Below are 17,646 nucleotides of genomic sequence, written 5' to 3'. Positions count from 1 at the left end.
AAAAAAAAAAAATCAAGTCCTTTATAGCAATATAAGATTATTTTTAAAAAATTAAAAAGTAAAAGCAAGCCCTTAGAGCATTAGTATGCTACCCAAAGTATCTAACATGCGTCTGGGTATTTGATTTAATTAAGCAAATGTTTACTGTGGAACTACATTGTGGTATTAGGTACAGTGCTAAGCTCTAAGGTATTTGCTCAAATTATTTTGAATGTTGGATTCTCACAGATGTTTAAACAGGTAAAATCCAAGATCAACATATTCTTCCATTGCTTCGGTTAAGGAGATTTTCATCATTTTCAATTCCTTTAGCAGGTAATTTTATTAATTGGGTAAATTTAGAACACAGCCTTTTTAGATCTCAGCAAAAATGTGGCAACTTTGAATTTATCTTTTGTGTTGGAGTTATTAGACCATTATTTAGAGGAATTATAGCGTTGTGGTTCCAGATAAGGCTCTGGGTTTTGAACTCCGGCCCTACCACTGGATTGGGCAAGCCACTTATCTCTGTTGGCCTGTTATATCATCTTTGAAAGGGGAATAATGATAGTATATGTTTCAGATTTTTTCTGAGGTTAAAAATCAGATAATCAGTGGTAAAGTACTTCCTAGCATGAGGTAAAGGCTCAATATGTATTATTCAAATGATCGTTAATTGAATTAATGTAATAACTAAAAATCCTTTTTTTTTCCCCCAGACATTCAGAAATATATTCCATGCTATCAGCTTTTTAGGTAAGTAGTAGTGCTAGTAAGAGTAAGTAAATGATCCATTGTGTAAATTACTTACTCTCTGCAGGTGAAATAGTTTTTAAAACTAACAGATTGTCTTAATTATCAGCTATGCATGGTGGTACTGATTAGAATGGAAAGGTTTTTTAAAATAGCTGAAAAATCACTTGTGCATTGTCAATCCTAGTAGTTCTTCTCTGTATTTATATTACTTTAAGCTGATCTTCATTACCTTTCCCAGGTACCAGTTTACCTTGAGGATTGCTTTTCCTTCGCACACCCAGTCACCTCATTGCATATTATAAATTCAGTAAGTGAGGTGTTCTTGTACATTATCAATAGCAGCCCTTTTTTCTACCCTTTTATTCCAGCATATTTTAGCAACTTGTTTCTCACTTACTGTCTTTTTTAGTGTTATCTTTTGTCTGTTGGCTGGTTATGTTCTTTGTTTTTCTTTTTGAGACAGGTTCTCTGTCACCCAGGCTGGAGTACAGTAGTGCAGTCATGGCTCACTGCAGCCTTGACCTTCTGGGCTCAGGTGACCCTCCCCACCTCAGCCTCTTAAGTAGCTGGGACCACAGGCATCAGCCACCACACCCAGCTGATTTTTGTATTTTTGGCCATGTTGCCTAGGCTGATCTCAAACTCCTGAGCTCAAGCCATCCTCCTTCCTTGGTGTCCCAAAATGCTGGGATTACAGGTGTAAGCCATGCATTCAGCTGGTTATGTTCTTTAACCCATTTCCTATTGCTTTTCTAGGGTGAAAACTTGCATTCAGTCCTACAGATAGTCATAGTACTGTTAGCGATAATGCATTGTATATTTTTTAGCTTTTTATTGAGTATAACATACACATAGAAAAGTACACGAATGAATTTCACAAAGCAAACACATGTAATCATGTAACCATAGCATGGTATAGTTTTAATGAAATGGTTTTATGATTTATATAGATCACACAAGAAAAATCAGCACAAACAGCCTGGGCAACATGATGAAATACTGTCTCCACTAAAATTACAAAAATTAGCCAGGAATGGTGGCATGCATCTGTAGTCCCAGCTACTAGGAAAGTTGAGACAGGAAGATCACTTGAGCTCAGGAGACAGAGCTACAGTGAAGTGAGGTCATGGCACTGCACTCCAGTCTGGATGACAGAGCAAGACCCTGTCTCCAAAAAAAAGAAAAGAAAAATCAGTATAACTATCTTACAGAATGTCTACTGTATACATCTTTGAAGTTGTATAAGAATTACAGTGGAGCATATGGTTAAAGTGAGAAATAACTGTAGGCAATAGCAGAATAAAGGAGCTTAGTGTGGCCTTAAATTGCTATGCCAGGAAAAGGTACAGCTCCTATACTGCCATATGTGTAATGGATATACAAAAATATTTTTTAGATGACTGAGGAATTCTTAGTGGATACTCATAAAAAGGACTTTATTGAAGGATCTTGTGGACCAGTAAAGGATTTAAAGGAAGAGTGAAAAGTGATTAAGTATCTTTTTCAACCACATTAATGATTAGACCAACTTAGTAGAGGCTAAGACCTGAAGAAACCATCTAAGTGATGAGAAACCAGTGCCTGAGCCTTTTAGCTCTTCTTACATAGTTGGGCGGGGTGGGGGCGCACACAGGGCGGGGACAGCATTAGGAGAGACATGTGAAATACCTCTCATTCAGAAAATAACTACATACTTCATTAAACAACACAAGAATAGGCCTGAAAAGTTCATGATTTAACCAAGGCCACAGATCTAGTTAATGGTAGAGCACAAACTAGAAAAATAAGGATTTCTCGAGCTCTAATCCATCATCATACTATGCAGTTTCTTCCTCTTCCTGCTCTAATACAGGGGTTGCTAAAATAGAGCCTCATGACGTGTTTTTATATGGCCCTGGATCTAAGACTGTTCATTATATTTTTAAGGGTTGTAAAACAAAGAGGAAAAATATGCAATAGAGACTGGATGTGGCTGTCAAAGCCTGAAATATTTTCTATACAGTCCTTCACAAAAAGTTTAACCCTGTGCTAAATACATTGTGAATCAAACTTTTCAACTGAAATACACTGATTTGGTTACCTCAGAATTCTGGAGGAAGTACTGGCCTACTGAAACTCAGTGTACATATATTTTTTTTCTTTTTTTTTTCTTTTTTTTTTCAGACAAGGCCTCGCTCTATCGGCCAGGCTGGAGTGCAGTGGTGTGATCTCAGTTCACTGCAACCTCCCAACTCCGACATTCCAGCCATTCTCCCGCCTCAGCCTCATGGGTTAGTCAGGACTACAGGCATGCACTACCACGCCTGGATAATTTTTTTTTTTTTTTTTGTATTTAGAGATAGGGTTTCACCATGCTGTCCAGACTGGTTTCGAACCCCTGACCTCAAGTGATCCACCCACCTCAGCCTCCCAAAGTGCTGGGATTACAGGTGTGAGTCACAGTGCCCAACTTCTGAAACTTAAAGTCAGTTTTTTAAAACTTATGCAGGCGGGTCATGGTGGCTCATGCCTATAATTCCAGCACTTTGGGAGGCCAAGGTGTGGGTGGGTAGATCGCTTGAGCTCAGGGAGTTGGAGACCAGCCTGGGTAACATGGCAAAACTCCCTCTACAAAAAATACAAAAAGCTAGCTGGGCATGGTGACATGTAGTCTCAGTTAGTAGGGAAAGTGATGTGAAAGGACCGCTTGAGGGCAGAGGTCAAGGCTTCAGTGAGCCTAGATCACACCACTGCACTCCAGCCCAGATGAAAGAGCGTGAGACCCTGTCTCAAAAATAATTAGGCAATTGACATGAATTCTGCATATCAGTTTCTACATAAAATACCACCCCTTTCATCTTCTCCCCAGAAACTTCACATAAACCTAGTGCTTCCACAGATGATGTACACTGTTATCCTATTGTTTCTTTTTTTTTAAACCTGGTATGTAGCTATATCCTGTTGTTAATCTTACCCTAATATACTGCTTTATTCTCCGATTTGAGGAGCTCAGAAGTGGACTATTCTGGGAAAATATAGGAATAAATTCTTGTATTTAGAGAATTTCTTGTATTTTCACATTGGAACTGTAAGTAGACAAAATATTGTAAATATAAATAGACAACACAGTCTGCTCTGTTGCCCAGGCTGGAGTACAGTAGTGTCATCTCATGTTACTTTTACAAACTCTGCCTCTCAGGCTCAAGTGATCCTCCCACCTCCCTCTCCCTAGAAACTGGGATTACAGGCACACACCACCACCCCCCAGCTAATTTTTGTATTTTTTTGTAGATGAGGTTTTGCTACGTTGCCCAGGATAGTCACGAACTTCTGGGCTCACACCATCCACCTGCCTCAGCCTCCCAAAGTGGTGAGCCACCATGCCCTGCCAAAAATTATTTATAAAGGATTTTGCATAACATATTTCACCATCATAGAAAATATTGTTGATCTTAATGAATGGTAAAAAGAAGAAAATATTATTTGTAGTCTCTGTTATTGGAAAGGAAAGAAAGCTGGAAGTAGAATCTTTTTTATTTATTTATTTATTTATTTTATTTTTAGAAATGGGGTTTCACCATGTTGGTCAAGATGGTCTTGAACTCCTGACCTTGTGATCCACCTGCCTTGGCCTCCCAAAATGCTGGGATTATAGGCATGAGCCTCCACGCCTGGCCTGGAAATAGAATCTTTTAGAATTATCTTTTGATTCTTCCTACATCTTGGATATTCCAACTCCTGAGCAAAGACTACTATTCTAAAGCAAAACCTATTTCCTTCCCCCACCCCGAAAAGTCCAGCCACCTCCCAAAATACATAGCTTTTGTAACTAGCAGTGAATAAATTGCCCTTTTGTTATTGTGCTTTATTACTGGTTATACATTCTTTTGTATGTATCAATGTTGTAAAAAATATAAATGAGTAAAATGATTGAATTGTGAACTGGCTATGTGAACTTACATTTTAATACCTGTATTTCATGGATAGTTTATTGTTTTAGGTTCAAAAAAAGTGATTCTCCAAATTTGTCTCTTAAGTTATTCCTTTTTACTTTTCGTTGCTTTATGGACTATGTTTCTATCACTTCAAGTCAATTTGAGTACTTTCTCTACTATTTATTTTAGGACTTCATCTGACAGCCAAACAGATATATGAACTTTGGGTAGTTTGGGTTAGGAATAACTAAAATTTAAAATACTAATAACATTCTTTATATTTTTAGTGTATTCTGAAATACCTTTAATTTTGGCTTTTACAGCTTTTATAATTCTTCAGGCGAAGTAAGTGAGCAAGCACTGAAGAAAATATTATCAAATGTCAAAAAGGTATTCTCTCATCTTCCATTTTTGGTGTTATCTGCATTATTTTTGGTTCTTAAAAACACACAGCACTTTGTTAAAATTTTTAAGTGGTGTTTGACATCATGGTATCCTGTAAAGTAGGTAAGAAAAGGCTTGATCTTCCCAGAAATTCAAAGGAGTTGCTCTGAAAATAAAACTAGTAATTAAAAATATTAATTTTATTATCTTGACTATTATAATTAACATTGATCTCTTTCTCTTATATTTCCACCATACCCCTTGGCGCTATCATTTATTCTATGGCCTAAACAGTTTGTTATTTTACTTAGCTGCAGTTTTTGATTTTTTTGTTTGTTTTTTTGAGACGGAGTCACACACTTGTCACCCAGGCTGGAGTGCAGTGGCCTGATCTCACCTCTACCTCCAGGCTCAAGCAATTCTCCTGCCTCAGCCTCCCAAGTAGCTAGGATTACAGTTGCCCACCACCACACCTGGCTCATTTTTGTGTTTTTAGTAGAGATGGGGTTTCACCATGTTGTCCAGGCTGATCTTGAACTTCTGACCTCAGGTAATCTGCCTGCTTCAGCCTCCCAAAGTGCTGGGATTACAGGTATGAGCCACCATGCCCAGCCTCAGTTATTATTTTTGATAGATACTGCAGGGATGTTTCCTATATAGCCCTGAATTTGAATCCTCTGCAACATACTTCATGTTTGGTTAAAAGTTGTTGAATAATCAAAATGGATTTTTTCCCCAAACACAAAATTTTTTCAAGGCACTACTTTTTCTCTGAAAACTCTCTGATTTGAAAATAAAAATAGAGGCCAGGCACAGTGGCTCAAGCCTGTAATCCCAGCACTTTGGGAGGCTGAGGCAGGCAGATCACCTGAGGTTGGGAGTTCAAGACCTGCCTGATCAACATGGAGAGAAACCCCATCTCTACTAAAAATACAAAATTAGCCAGGTGTGGTGATGCATGCCTGTAATCTCAGCTACTTGGGAGGCTGAGGCAGGAGAATCGCTTGAACCTGGGAGGTGGAGGTTGCAGTGAGCTAAGATCGTGCCATTGCACTCCAGCCTGGGCAAGAAGAGCGAAATTCTGTCTCAAAAAAAAAAAAAAAAAAGAAAAGAAAAGAAAAATAGATTCATTGAAAGATGTTTCTTTCAAAAAACATGTTTAGCTGAAAATGCTTGGTTTTCTTTTTCCCAATTATTATTTGAGTATTTAAAAATATACCTGTAAAAATGCCTTGTTTTTAAAAACCAACTTTAATTTCCTCAATTTAAATGTGCAAATATAAAATTTAGTTGCTGAAACTCACAGATCTCTAAGCAAAGCAGTTGCTTTTCTCTTTGTCCTAAGTAAAGGAGAATTATTTTCTGACTTAAAGGTTTAGTAATATTAACACATTCGCTTAGTATGTTGTAGTTTACAAAACTCTTTCATGTGATCTTAACCTTGAAACCTACTTTGTCGGGTAGGTGATATCATTCCCATATAAATTTTAGGTAAAAGCTGTAGGGTTCGGGTTAACTTACTTAACAAACCAGATATCCATACAGGCAATCAATTTATTTTCAGGGAGTGATTGCCTTTTAAGTGAGTCAATGGCATTGATATTTCGTTCATTTAAATTTTGACTAAAGATTAAGATTGCAAGATAGCAAATGCTGTAAAAGAAACTAAAGGAAGTCAAGAATTTAATTCTTCCTTTTAATCTATATTGATCAAAATTATAGCCTTTTAAATGCATGGAAAGTAAGTCAGTTTGTATATTTTACAAAAGTAAAGCATATGGGAAAGTGTATTCTTTGTTTATATATGCCCCAAATCTAAATAATTAGCCATTTTAAGGTTGTTTTAATTATAATAGTAAGACATATAATTGTAACTATTAAGATGTATATCCTTTTTTTCCTGTATTTCAGAATGTGGTGGGTTGGTACAAATTCCGTCGTCATTCAGATCAGATCATGACTTTTAGAGAGAGGCTGCTTCACAAAAACTTGCAGGAGCATTTTTCAAACCAAGACCTTGTTTTTCTGCTGTTAACACCAAGTATAATAACAGAAAGCTGCTCTACTCATCGACTGGAACATGCCTTATATAAACCTCAAAAAGGGTAAATATTGGCCAGTCACTGGCTGTTAAACTATTAGAAAAATATACCTATTATTTCGTACTTTTTGCCGCTTACAAAGTGTTTTCATATATTGTCACATCAGATTGTCACGATAACCCTCAGAAGTAGATCTTACCATCTGTTAATTATAGGTAGGAAAATAAAGGTCAGATAAGGAAATTAGGAGCCCAATGTGGAATGATGACTTGTATTCTGGCACTGAAGGGGATTTGCTCTTATTTACTATTTAACGTGGAAAAAAAATTGTTTTATATTGATAAAGGATATAATTTAGAATTTAAGCCTAGATACTTGAGCAGCTTTTCTATAACTGAGCAAAGAAACAAAGTAGTTCTTAATGGTACACTAAAATGAGTCTAACCAGGGACCCCCCACAGGCTGTATATAGGAAACTACATTTTCATGGAATGTGAGAATTAAGTTAAAAGAGTACCAACTAAGGATAATTTTATTGTTCATGTAAGATAGGGTAAATCTCAACATTAATACTGCCTTATTTATATGTGTACTAATCAAAGGAGCCGTTAAACTGTTTTTCCACACCATTATACTAAGCACATTTCACAGCTTTACATGCCATCTGGGCCCAGTGTGGTGACTCACGCCTGTAATCCCAGCACTTTGGGAGGCCAAGGTAAGAGGATCACTGGGCAACATAAAGAGACCTCATTGCTTCAAAAATCTTAAAAATTAGCCGAGTGTGGTGATGGGCACCTGTAGTCCCAGCTTCCTAGGAGGCTGAGGCAAGAGGAATGCTTGAGTCCAGGAAGTTGAAGCTGCATTGAGCTGTGATCACACCACTGCACTGCAGCCTGGGCAAGAGAGTGAGACCCTGTCTCAAAAAACAAACAAAAACCAGTTGTCTCAAGTCAGTAAATTATATTTTGGATAAATAGTAAAGAATGGGTTGGGGAGTGTGTTTTTTTAATTTTGCAAGGGACAAGTAGTCTATTCTAGCAGTTAGACACTAATCTTTCTCTGCATTCTAAATTTATACTCTAAAGTTTTATTTTGTCAGACTTTTTCACAGGGTACCTTTAGTGGTTGCCAATCTGGGCATGTCTGAACAACTAGGTTATAAAACTGTAGCAGGTTCCTGTATGTCCACTGGTTTTAGCCGAGCAGTACAAACACACAGGTAAGATTCAACTGCTTTCTCACAAAACGTATATTCATCTTTGAAATTAATTTTCTTATTTCTCAAACAACAGCAGAATAAAAATGAAAGGGAAAACTAATCCATTATTCAAGTAAACTAGGGTGTTTTTACCTTCCCCTATTCCTCTTAGTACTTGTCTACTTACAAGATACAAAAAAGGTTGTGGTTAGTCCAGGCCTGGTGGCTCACATCTGCCATTCCAGTGGCTGAGGCAGGAGGATCACTTGAGTTTAGGAGTTGGAGACCAGCCTGGGCAATAGAGCAAAACCCCATCTCTACAAAAAAATTAAGAGAAAAAAAAAATAGTGAGAGGAACTTGTTGCATGTCCTGTAAAGTTTAACATATCTATTTTAGATTAGAATAAGTATATAGCCTAAAAATTATAATTTTCTAAGGCAGTGGTTCAGATTAAAGGTATGAAATCAGGTATTTGTAAAAATCAGACTTTAGCCAAGACTCGGTCACACGATAGGCTGCTTAGATACAACTTTTTTTGTGGCCATTAAGGAAGTAATGTCAAAAACAGCAACATTGGTCCTACAGGATACCTACTAGAGTGTAAACTTTATGAGAATAAGGACCTTGTTACTGAATGGAAAGTCTTGATTGTTGTCAAAAAAAAAAAAAAAAAGGGAAAAAAAAAAGAATAAGGACTTAGGTTTTACTTACTTTTGTGTCCCCACAGTGCTAGCAGTATAAAAGCTGAATACCATATTTCATTGATTCTCAGATGCACATTTTTCATATTTATCTCTGAAATTGGGATGTCTTACAAATCATGCCTTCTTCGAATTACTTTTTTCCTTCATGGATCATAAAATAATGATGCCTCATTCAATTAATGGTAACTTAAATTCAGTAAAATATTTTTAAAAATTGACTCTGGTTCCCATTGCCAGTAAAGAGACCTTTTTTTCCTTTCTTCATTTTTTTTTTTTTTTCTAAGATGGGGTTTCACCATGTTGGCCAGGCTGGTCTTGAACTCCTGACCTCAGGTGATCCACCCAACTTGGCCTCCCAAAGTGCTAGGATTACAGACATGAGCCACCACACCCAGCCTCTTCCTTCAATTTTTATCTATTTTTATGCAATCTTCCTCCATCCTCGCCTTTTTGGGATACCTGGCAATAGTACTTAGGAGACTAAAAAGTTTGCTAATGTGAAGATCAATGAAGTAGGTTTTGTGGTTGGTTTTTCTGTATACACAGAGATTGACAAAATTATGGTTCCTACAAAACCACTAAAAAGAATCTTCCATTTGCTCCTTGACTACGAATAAGTTTTTCACCTTATCATTAAAATGTTTTGTGTATTTGCCTGAGGAAGTGGTAATTTTTTACAGCTCTAAATTTTTTGAAGAAGATGGATCCTTGAAGGAGGTACATAAGATAAATGAAATGTATGCTTCATTACAAGAGGAATTAAAGGTAAGTTAACATATCAAACACTTCAACCACTTCTAGATAGAGTTGATATCAAATTAATGATTTACAATTTTTAGGGATAACCTGACATCTTGATTAGATTAATACAGTTATGAGTTACTTAATGAGGGGTATACCTTCTGAGAAATGTATTATTAGGCAGTTTTATCATTGTGCAAATATCATATACTTACATAAACCTATATAGTATATGTATTTTTACTTATAGTTTCACATGTCCCCAAGTCATTACTGAATATCAATCATTTACCCTATTTGATCTGTAATGCCAATATCAAGTGCTATATATCAGCTTTCTATATGTGCTCCATTATAATCTTGTGACCCCATCATAGATGCTGTCCCTTGTTGAACGAGATGTTATTTCTTTAGCTTCATTGACTGAGATGTATTTCTTTAGCTGTAGTAACAAAGATTGCAGTCTCTGGCTTACAACAACCATGGTTTGGTCTTGCTAACGTTATATCTTGGCTGTAGCTCTACTCCTTTTCTGAATGTCATCTTCATCCAAGATCCAGGGAAAAGGAGTAGCCCTTATTTGGGATATGTTCTCATGGCATAAGGCAAAGAGTAAGAAAGCTAGTGGAAATTCAAAACAGCTCTTAAAACTTTGCTTAAAACAACCATGTCACTTCCACTCAGCATTGCATTGGCCTGAACACATCACATGGTAATAGGCAGGGATATGTAATCCTTCTTACAGAATAGAGGGAAGTATACTTGGGAACAATACAACAGTGTTAAGTTCTATCTCATGAGTCAGTTCAGGTCCTTTGAGAACTAGATGTCAAGATGGGGATTATAAGTGCAGGAGATTTATTGGGCCTGAGAAGGATAAAGAGGAAGCAAAAAGAGGCAGGAAGAGCCTTTAGAAAACACTGCAAGTCTGACCCCTGAGAAAGGAGATGGGGATAACAGGACACGTGGTTAGAAAGAGTCTCAGACAGCAGTGCCATTTTAAGAAATTTCCACTAGGCTGATGGGGAATCCTTGAGCAAAGTTGCCCCAAAATTGTTCTGTAGGCACGGACATGCACTAATACCTGCACTGTGCTCAGTCATTGGCTAGGAACAGCCCAGGGTGGCTTAAGAGCGAACACAGTGGTACATCCAAAGCTGGGGCTAAGTCAGCTATGCTTCCCCCAATTGGAGATCTGAGGAGTATATTTCCATGGCTACCATACTCATCAGTAGAGCACACTAACAGAAAAGCATTTGAAACATTTTGATTCATATTATACTATTCGTTCATATGAATGCTACAGGAATTTTAGATGGTAGAAACATCCAGAATCTCACCATCTTCTTTATTTTTTTGAGACAGTGTCTTGCTCTATTACCCACTGTAGTGCAGTGGCACAATCTCAGCTCATTGCAGCCTCCACTTCGTGAGCTCAAGTGATCCTCTTCTCTCAGCCTCCAGAGTAGCTGAGACCACAGATGTGCACCACCACGCCCAGCTGATTTTTTGTACTTTGTGGAGACAGGGTTTCACCATGTTCCCACGCTGGTCTCCAACCCCTGAGCTCAAACAATCCACCCTCCTTGGCCTCCCAAAGTAGTGGGATTACAGGCATGAGCCACCATGCCTAGCCTGGAATCTCACCATTTTAACATAATTATTTTCATTCTGCCTTGTGCTCCAGTTTTTCCTTAATATATGTATACTTTGATATAGTTGACAGTCATGGTGACCTAACTTTGTGTCATGATTTTTTAAAAACTTGATACATCAAAAATTGTTCCTGTTTCTATATATTGTTAATTTTTTTTTTTTTTTTTTTTTTTTTTNAGACGGAGTCTCACTTTGTTGCCCAGACTGGAGTGCAGTGGCATGATCTCAGCTCACTGCAACCTCCGCCTCCTGGGTTCAAGCAATTCTCCTGCCTCAGCCTCCTGAGCAGCTGGGATTACAGGCACCCACCACTATGCCAGGCTGTTTTGTATTTTAGTAGAGACAGAAAAAAAATCTTCAATGTGTTGGCCAGGCTGGTCTCAAACTCCTGACCTCAGGTGATCTGCCCACCTCTGCCTCCCAAAGTGCTGGGATTACAGGTGTAAGCCACCATGCCCGTCCTCTTTATTTTTAATGGCAGTATATTTAATAGAGCAGTGTTACGGAAAAATACCAATTTGGGGCAAGGCGTGGTGGCTTACCCCTGTAATCCCAGCACTTTGGGAGGCCGAGGTGGGTGGATCATGAGGCTAAGAGATCTAGACCATCCTGGCCAACATAGTAAAACCCGTCTCTACTAAAAATACAAAAATTAGCTGGATGTGGTGGCATGTGCCTGTGGTCCCATCTACTTGGGAGGCTGAGGCAGGAGAATTGCTTGAACCCGGGAGGTGGAGGTTATAGTGAGCCAAGATTGTGCCACTGCACTTCAGCCTGGCAACAGAGCGAGAGTCCGTCTCAAAAAAAAAACAAAAAAACCAACTTGGGCTAAAATAGGGAATGTAGAGGTATATCATAGGAACTATAGACAGAAAGCAGTTGAACTCTAGTAAGGAATTGGAACCAGGAGCTAGAATGCCAATAGAACTTTCTGTTTCTGCACATTGCTATCCTTCCAGACCTTTTTGTTTCTTCATCCACTTGCAGGGCAGAGAACAGCCAACCCACAGTTCCTTCATTTAGATCTCTTTTAGAACATAGGATTTTCCAGTTGGCTATGTAATACCTTCAAATTGCCAGGCAAGAATCTAATTGTTTCTACTTGGGTCAGCTAGGGTGAAAGGTGGGTACAGAGGTTACCGGCAAACTGTTATGTCAGGGCAAAAATGTTCATAAAAAGTAGGCTTGGCAGACATCCTAAAAAGTATCCACTAAAACAGGCAAACAGCTATTACCCTATAATTGGAAATAAGTTTTGTTGTTTTTTTTTAATATTCTCCCCTTCCCCAGTTGTTCCATGTTATACTAAGAAACATCATCTTATGTAGATTTTTGTTGTTATTAAAATACATTCCCAAATGGAATTATGGGGTCAAAGATTATTGGTATGCATACTTTTTAAAATTTTTTGAGACAGAGTCTTGTTCTGTCTCCCAGGCTGGAGTGCAATGGCGCGATCTCAGCTCACTGCAACCTTCGCCTCCCAGGTTCAAGTAATTCTGCTGCCTCAGCCTCCTGAGTAGCTGGGACTACAGGCACACACCTCCACACCTGGCTAATTTTTTTTGTATTTCAACAGCGACGGGGTTTCGCCACGTTGCCCAGGCTGGTCTCAAACTCCTGAGCTCAGGTGATCCACCCATCTCGACTTCCCAAAGTGCTAGGATTACAGGCAATGAGCCACCACACTTGGGCCAGTATTCATACTTTTAAAACTAAAGACAGGCAGAATTGGTCTGCTTTTCAAAAGTAGTTTCTCTTACAGGAAAAAAGTCTTCAATAGTATCCTTTCATAATAGTAAGATACAGTCACTTTGTTTTTACTTACTGTTTCTTAGTGTTAAATGTATGCATCTGTATTTTTTGTTTCAAAGTGAGTTAAATTTTTTCCTTTATTTTTGAGGAGGTCTCACTGTATCGCCCAGGCTAGAGTGCAGTGGCGCAATTTCGGCTCACTGCAACCCCCGCCTGCTGGGCTCAGGCAATTCACATGTCTCAGCCTCCCAAGTGTCTGGGACTACAATCATGCATCACCACACCTGAATAATTTTTTATGTTTTTAGTAGAAATGGGGTTTTACCATGTTGCCCAGGCTGGTCTTGAACTCCTGAGCTAAGGCAATCTGCCTACCTCAGCCTCCCAAAGTGCTAAGATTACAGGTGTGAGACATCACGCCTGGCCCATGAGTTAATATTTCAGTTCATTTCTGTGTATTTTCAACGAAATAACTGGCATGATAAAAAAAAAAAACTGTATAAATGAGAAGTTACTACATCTGAAAAAGCATTTTATAACCTATAAGCCTTGTTTATAACCTACAAGTGCTTGTTACTGAGGTCCTCCAGAAAATAAATAAAATTTATATAAAAGCAAATAGTTTTTGGCATTATATGCCACCAATGATTTTATATTATTTGTGAATCTAGATGGTATTGGTTCAGAGCTTGAAATCTTATTTATGCCCTTAAATTATTTTATTTTGCAGAGTATATGCAAAAAAGTGGAAGACAGTGAACAAGCAGTAGATAAACTAGTAAAGGATGTAAACAGATTAAAACAAGAAATTGAAAAAAGGAGACGAGCACAGATTCAGGCAGCACGTAAGTAAAAAATGAACACATCTCAGCCCAGCGCGGTGGCTCACGGCTATAATCCCAGCACTTTGAGAGGCCAAGGTCGGTGGATCATTTAAGGTCAGGAGTTAAAGACTAGCCTGGCCAACCTGGTGAAACCCCACCTCTACTAAAAATACAAAAATTAGCCAGGCATGCTGGCCCGAGTCTGTAATTCCAGTTACCCAGGAAGCTGAGGCGGGAGAATCCCTTGAACCTGGGAGGCGGAGTTTGCAGTGAGCCAAGATTGTGCCACTGCACTCTAGCCTGGGCGACAGAGCCAGACTTATTCTCAAAAAAAAAAAAAAAAAAAAAAAAATTAACACATCTCTCCTTTCTGTGCTTTTTATTTATTACTAATCTTGTTTTTGAGACGGAGTCTCGCTCTGTCACACAGGTTGGAGTGCAGTGGTATGATCCCAGCTCACTGCAACCTCTGCCTCCTGGGTTCAAGCAATTTTCCTGCCTCAGCCTCCCAGAAAGCTGGGATTACAGGTACCCACCACCATGCCCACCCATTTTTTGTATTTTTAATAAAGACAGGGTTTCACCATGTTAGCCAGGCTGGTATTATACTCCTAACTTAAAGTGATCCACCCGCCTCAGCCTCCCAAAGTGCCAGGATTATAGGCATGAGCCACTGCACTCTGCCCTTTCTTTGCTTTTAAAGAACATAATATGTAATAGCTATATTGCTGACATGAAATAACACAACTTCAATTTTATCTTAGAATACTGTGGTGTATAAATTAGAATTTAAAATTATATATGTTATTCTCACTTTAGAGAATTCGATACAACTGTTAATAAATCTTTTTGACTTAATTTTACTTATAAATAGTTAATTATAAAAGCTTTGTAGAAGAAATGTTATATGTTGAACTATTATTCTATTTTGTTTAGGAGAGAAGAACATCCAAAAAGACCCTCAGGAGAACATTTTTCTTTGTCAAGCATTACGGACGTTTTTTCCAGATTCTGAATTTCTTCATTCATGTGTTATGTCTTTAAAAAATAGATATGTTTCTAAAAGTTACTGTAACAACCACCACCATCTCAATGTAGTAGACAATCTGACCTTAATGGTAGAACACACAGACATTCCTGAAGCTAATCCAGCTAGTACACCACAAATGATTAAGCATAAAGCCTCAGACTTAGATGACAGATGGCAATTCAAGAGATCACGGCTGTTAGATACACAAGACAAGCCATCTAAAACAGATACTGATGGTAATAACCAAGAAAAAGCATCGAAAATGAGCAGCCCCGAAACAGATGAAGAGATTGAAAAGATGAAGGGTTTTGATGAATATTCACGGTCTCCTACATTTTGATCCTTTTAACCTTAAAAGGGTTTTTTTTTTAATTTGGCTGATGTGTAAAGCCAAACTTTTCTATTGTTTTTACTATGTTGAGCTACTTGCAGTAATACAGATTTCATTTGTTTTCACTATGTTCACCTGTTTGCAGTAATATACAGCTAAGTCTTAGTGCATTTATTTTACAAAGTACTTTTTCAAACATCAGATGCTTTTATTTCCAAACCTTTTTTCACCTTTCACTAAGTTGTTGAGGGAAAGGCTTACACAGACACATTCTTTAGAATTGGAAAAGTGTAAGACCAGGCACAGTGGTTCACACCTGTAATCCCAACACTGAGGGAAGACAAGGCAGGAAGATTGATTGAGGCCAGGAGTTAGAGACCAGCGTGGGCAACGTAGTGAACCCTCTCTATTAAAAAAGAAAAATATTGGAAAAGCAAGAATAGCCTTATTTTCACAATGTGGAAAGAAATTTATATGAAAATTTATCTAAGTCATTAAAATTCTTAAGTGATAATTTTTTATAAGCACATTATGGCTAGAGTTGCCAGATAAAATGCTGGATACCATGCAATAAATTTGCAAAATATGATCTAAAATTTAAATTTGTCCTACATTTGTACTTGCTAAATTTGGCAGCCTTAATTAATTATTACACAACTATAACACAACACAATCAGTAATCTCTCCTCTAGTTTAGAGTCCTCTGCATGAAATTTAGCAAATCCATAATTTTGAGTTCAGTATAAGCCTGGTAATCCAGTGTGTTTGGGTTAGGCCAGGGAACTCAGAACTGATACATATATACATACATGTCTATCACATTCAATGTCTGTTAGGCCTAAATCATCTCTTTATGTAAAAGACACTACTGGTTTGAGGATAGACTTATCTAGGAGTATTTTGTCCTCCTATGACAGCACCACTATCCGTCCCAGTGTAACATTTCTACAAAGGGAAGATTGCTTAACCAGGCATACTTAGATTTGCTAGTTCGAATATCATTCTGAGCAGTTTTAACTCCATTCAATTGAACAGTATATTTTTGTATGAGCTACTTGGGGACCAGATATAAATGACAATCACACAGAACCGCTTTTATTCAACATGTAAAATGTGATGAGTGTTAACATTTTAAATAAGTGATGTGCTTAATGGACACTGACTGGTATGAAGGGGCAGTGTCACACCTTACCTCACTCCTGAAACGCTTCTATCCAAAGGTTGGTTTGAGTCAGTATTAGCATCATACAACCATGTATTGTAAGGTAAGTTTATTGGTGGTAACATGATAGAATTTATTCCCGATATCTGATATTACAAACTTTAGGGTCCTTGAGATATGCAGGATCCTTGTATGTAACTGGCATAAACCCTGTAAAGAGATAAGTAAAGTTCTTGACAAAACATAACGAGCAAACTTTCAGCTAACTCAATTCAGTTGTTGAGGTGCTCTTTCTTACCCAATATTTGAGCTCTCTTAATTGCTTTTGTGATTTCTTTCTGTTTCTTCCCACAAAGACCTGTAAAATAAAAAATAATCTTATTCATAAAAAATGTCAGTATTTAAAGTTCACTTTTTTTTTTTTTTTTTGAGACAGAGTCTTGCTCTGTCACCCAGGCTGGAGTACAGTGGCATGATCTTGGCTCCCTGCAACCTCCACTGCCCAGGCTTAAGCAATTCTCCTGCCTCAGCCTCCTTAGTAACTGGGATTATGGGCATGTGCCACCACGCCCAGCTAATTTTTTGTATTTTTAGTAGAGATAGGGTTTCACCATATTGGCCAGACTGGTCTTAAACTCCTTACCTCAGGTGATCCACCACCTTGACCTCTCAGAGTGATGGGATTACAGGTGTGAGCCACAGTGCCTGGCCTCACAACAATTTTTAAAGTCAAGGATTGGTAAATCATTTTTGTCAAGGGCCACAATAATAATAATGCAGGTTTTGTGGGCCATACAGTCTCTATCACCATCACTCAACTCTGCTGTTATAGCACAAAAACAACATATGGCACTATGTAAACAAAACTACAAAAACAAGTCGAGTTGGGTGCAGTGGCTCATGCCTGTAATCCCAGCCCTTTGGGAGGCCAAGGCAGGCAGATCACCTGAGGTCAGGAGTTCAACATCAGCCTGGCCAATATGGAAAAACCCTGTCTCTACAGAAAATAAAAAATTAGCCAGGCGCCTGTAATCCCAGCTATTCAGGAGGCTGGGGCATAAGAATTGCTTGAACCCAGGAGGCAGAGGTTGCACTGAGCTGAGATTGTGCCTCTGTACTCCAACCTGGATAACAGAGTGAGACTACATCTCAAACAAAAAAAAAAA

General features: G+C 38.1%; 2 protein-coding genes across 7 annotated transcripts in view; one reads left to right on the top strand and one right to left on the bottom strand.

The window, feature by feature from the left end:
- ABRAXAS1 (abraxas 1, BRCA1 A complex subunit) overlaps nucleotides 1-16,872 on the top strand; it is a 39,872-nt gene extending 23,000 nt beyond the window's left edge. Inside the window, exons 2-9 of one of the 4 annotated variants that reach the window (XM_037739166.1) lie at nucleotides 699-735; nucleotides 4,006-4,176; nucleotides 4,973-5,039; nucleotides 6,945-7,138; nucleotides 8,178-8,297; nucleotides 9,662-9,746; nucleotides 13,864-13,978; nucleotides 14,894-15,914. In XM_037739166.1, coding sequence (XP_037595094.1) covers nucleotides 6,990-7,138; nucleotides 8,178-8,297; nucleotides 9,662-9,746; nucleotides 13,864-13,978; nucleotides 14,894-15,327 — 903 coding nt within the window. In that variant the 5' untranslated portion in view covers nucleotides 699-735; nucleotides 4,006-4,176; nucleotides 4,973-5,039; nucleotides 6,945-6,989 and the 3' untranslated portion in view covers nucleotides 15,328-15,914. Of the gene's footprint in view, nucleotides 1-698; nucleotides 736-4,005; nucleotides 4,177-4,972; nucleotides 5,040-6,944; nucleotides 7,139-8,177; nucleotides 8,298-9,661; nucleotides 9,747-13,863; nucleotides 13,979-14,893 lie in introns of all 4 variants that reach the window. The other 3 variants (XM_017530248.2, XM_037739165.1, XM_037739164.1) reach the window with 3 other exon arrangements.
- Nucleotides 16,388-17,646, bottom strand: part of MRPS18C (mitochondrial ribosomal protein S18C) — a 10,235-nt gene continuing 8,976 nt past the window's right edge. For all 3 annotated transcript variants that reach the window (XM_017530249.2, XM_017530250.1, XM_037739167.1), the window contains 2 exons: nucleotides 16,779-16,838; nucleotides 16,388-16,690 (listed from right to left, as the gene is read on the bottom strand). In XM_017530249.2, coding sequence (XP_017385738.1) covers nucleotides 16,614-16,690; nucleotides 16,779-16,838 — 137 coding nt within the window. In that variant the 3' untranslated portion in view covers nucleotides 16,388-16,613. The remainder of the gene's footprint in view (nucleotides 16,691-16,778; nucleotides 16,839-17,646) is intronic.

The sequence above is a fragment of the Cebus imitator genome, unplaced genomic scaffold, assembly GCF_001604975.1.
Source record: "Cebus imitator isolate Cc_AM_T3 unplaced genomic scaffold, Cebus_imitator-1.0 Scaffold64, whole genome shotgun sequence".
Classification (NCBI taxonomy): domain Eukaryota; kingdom Metazoa; phylum Chordata; class Mammalia; order Primates; family Cebidae; genus Cebus; species Cebus imitator.
This window is presented reverse-complemented; position numbering and strand designations above follow the sequence as displayed.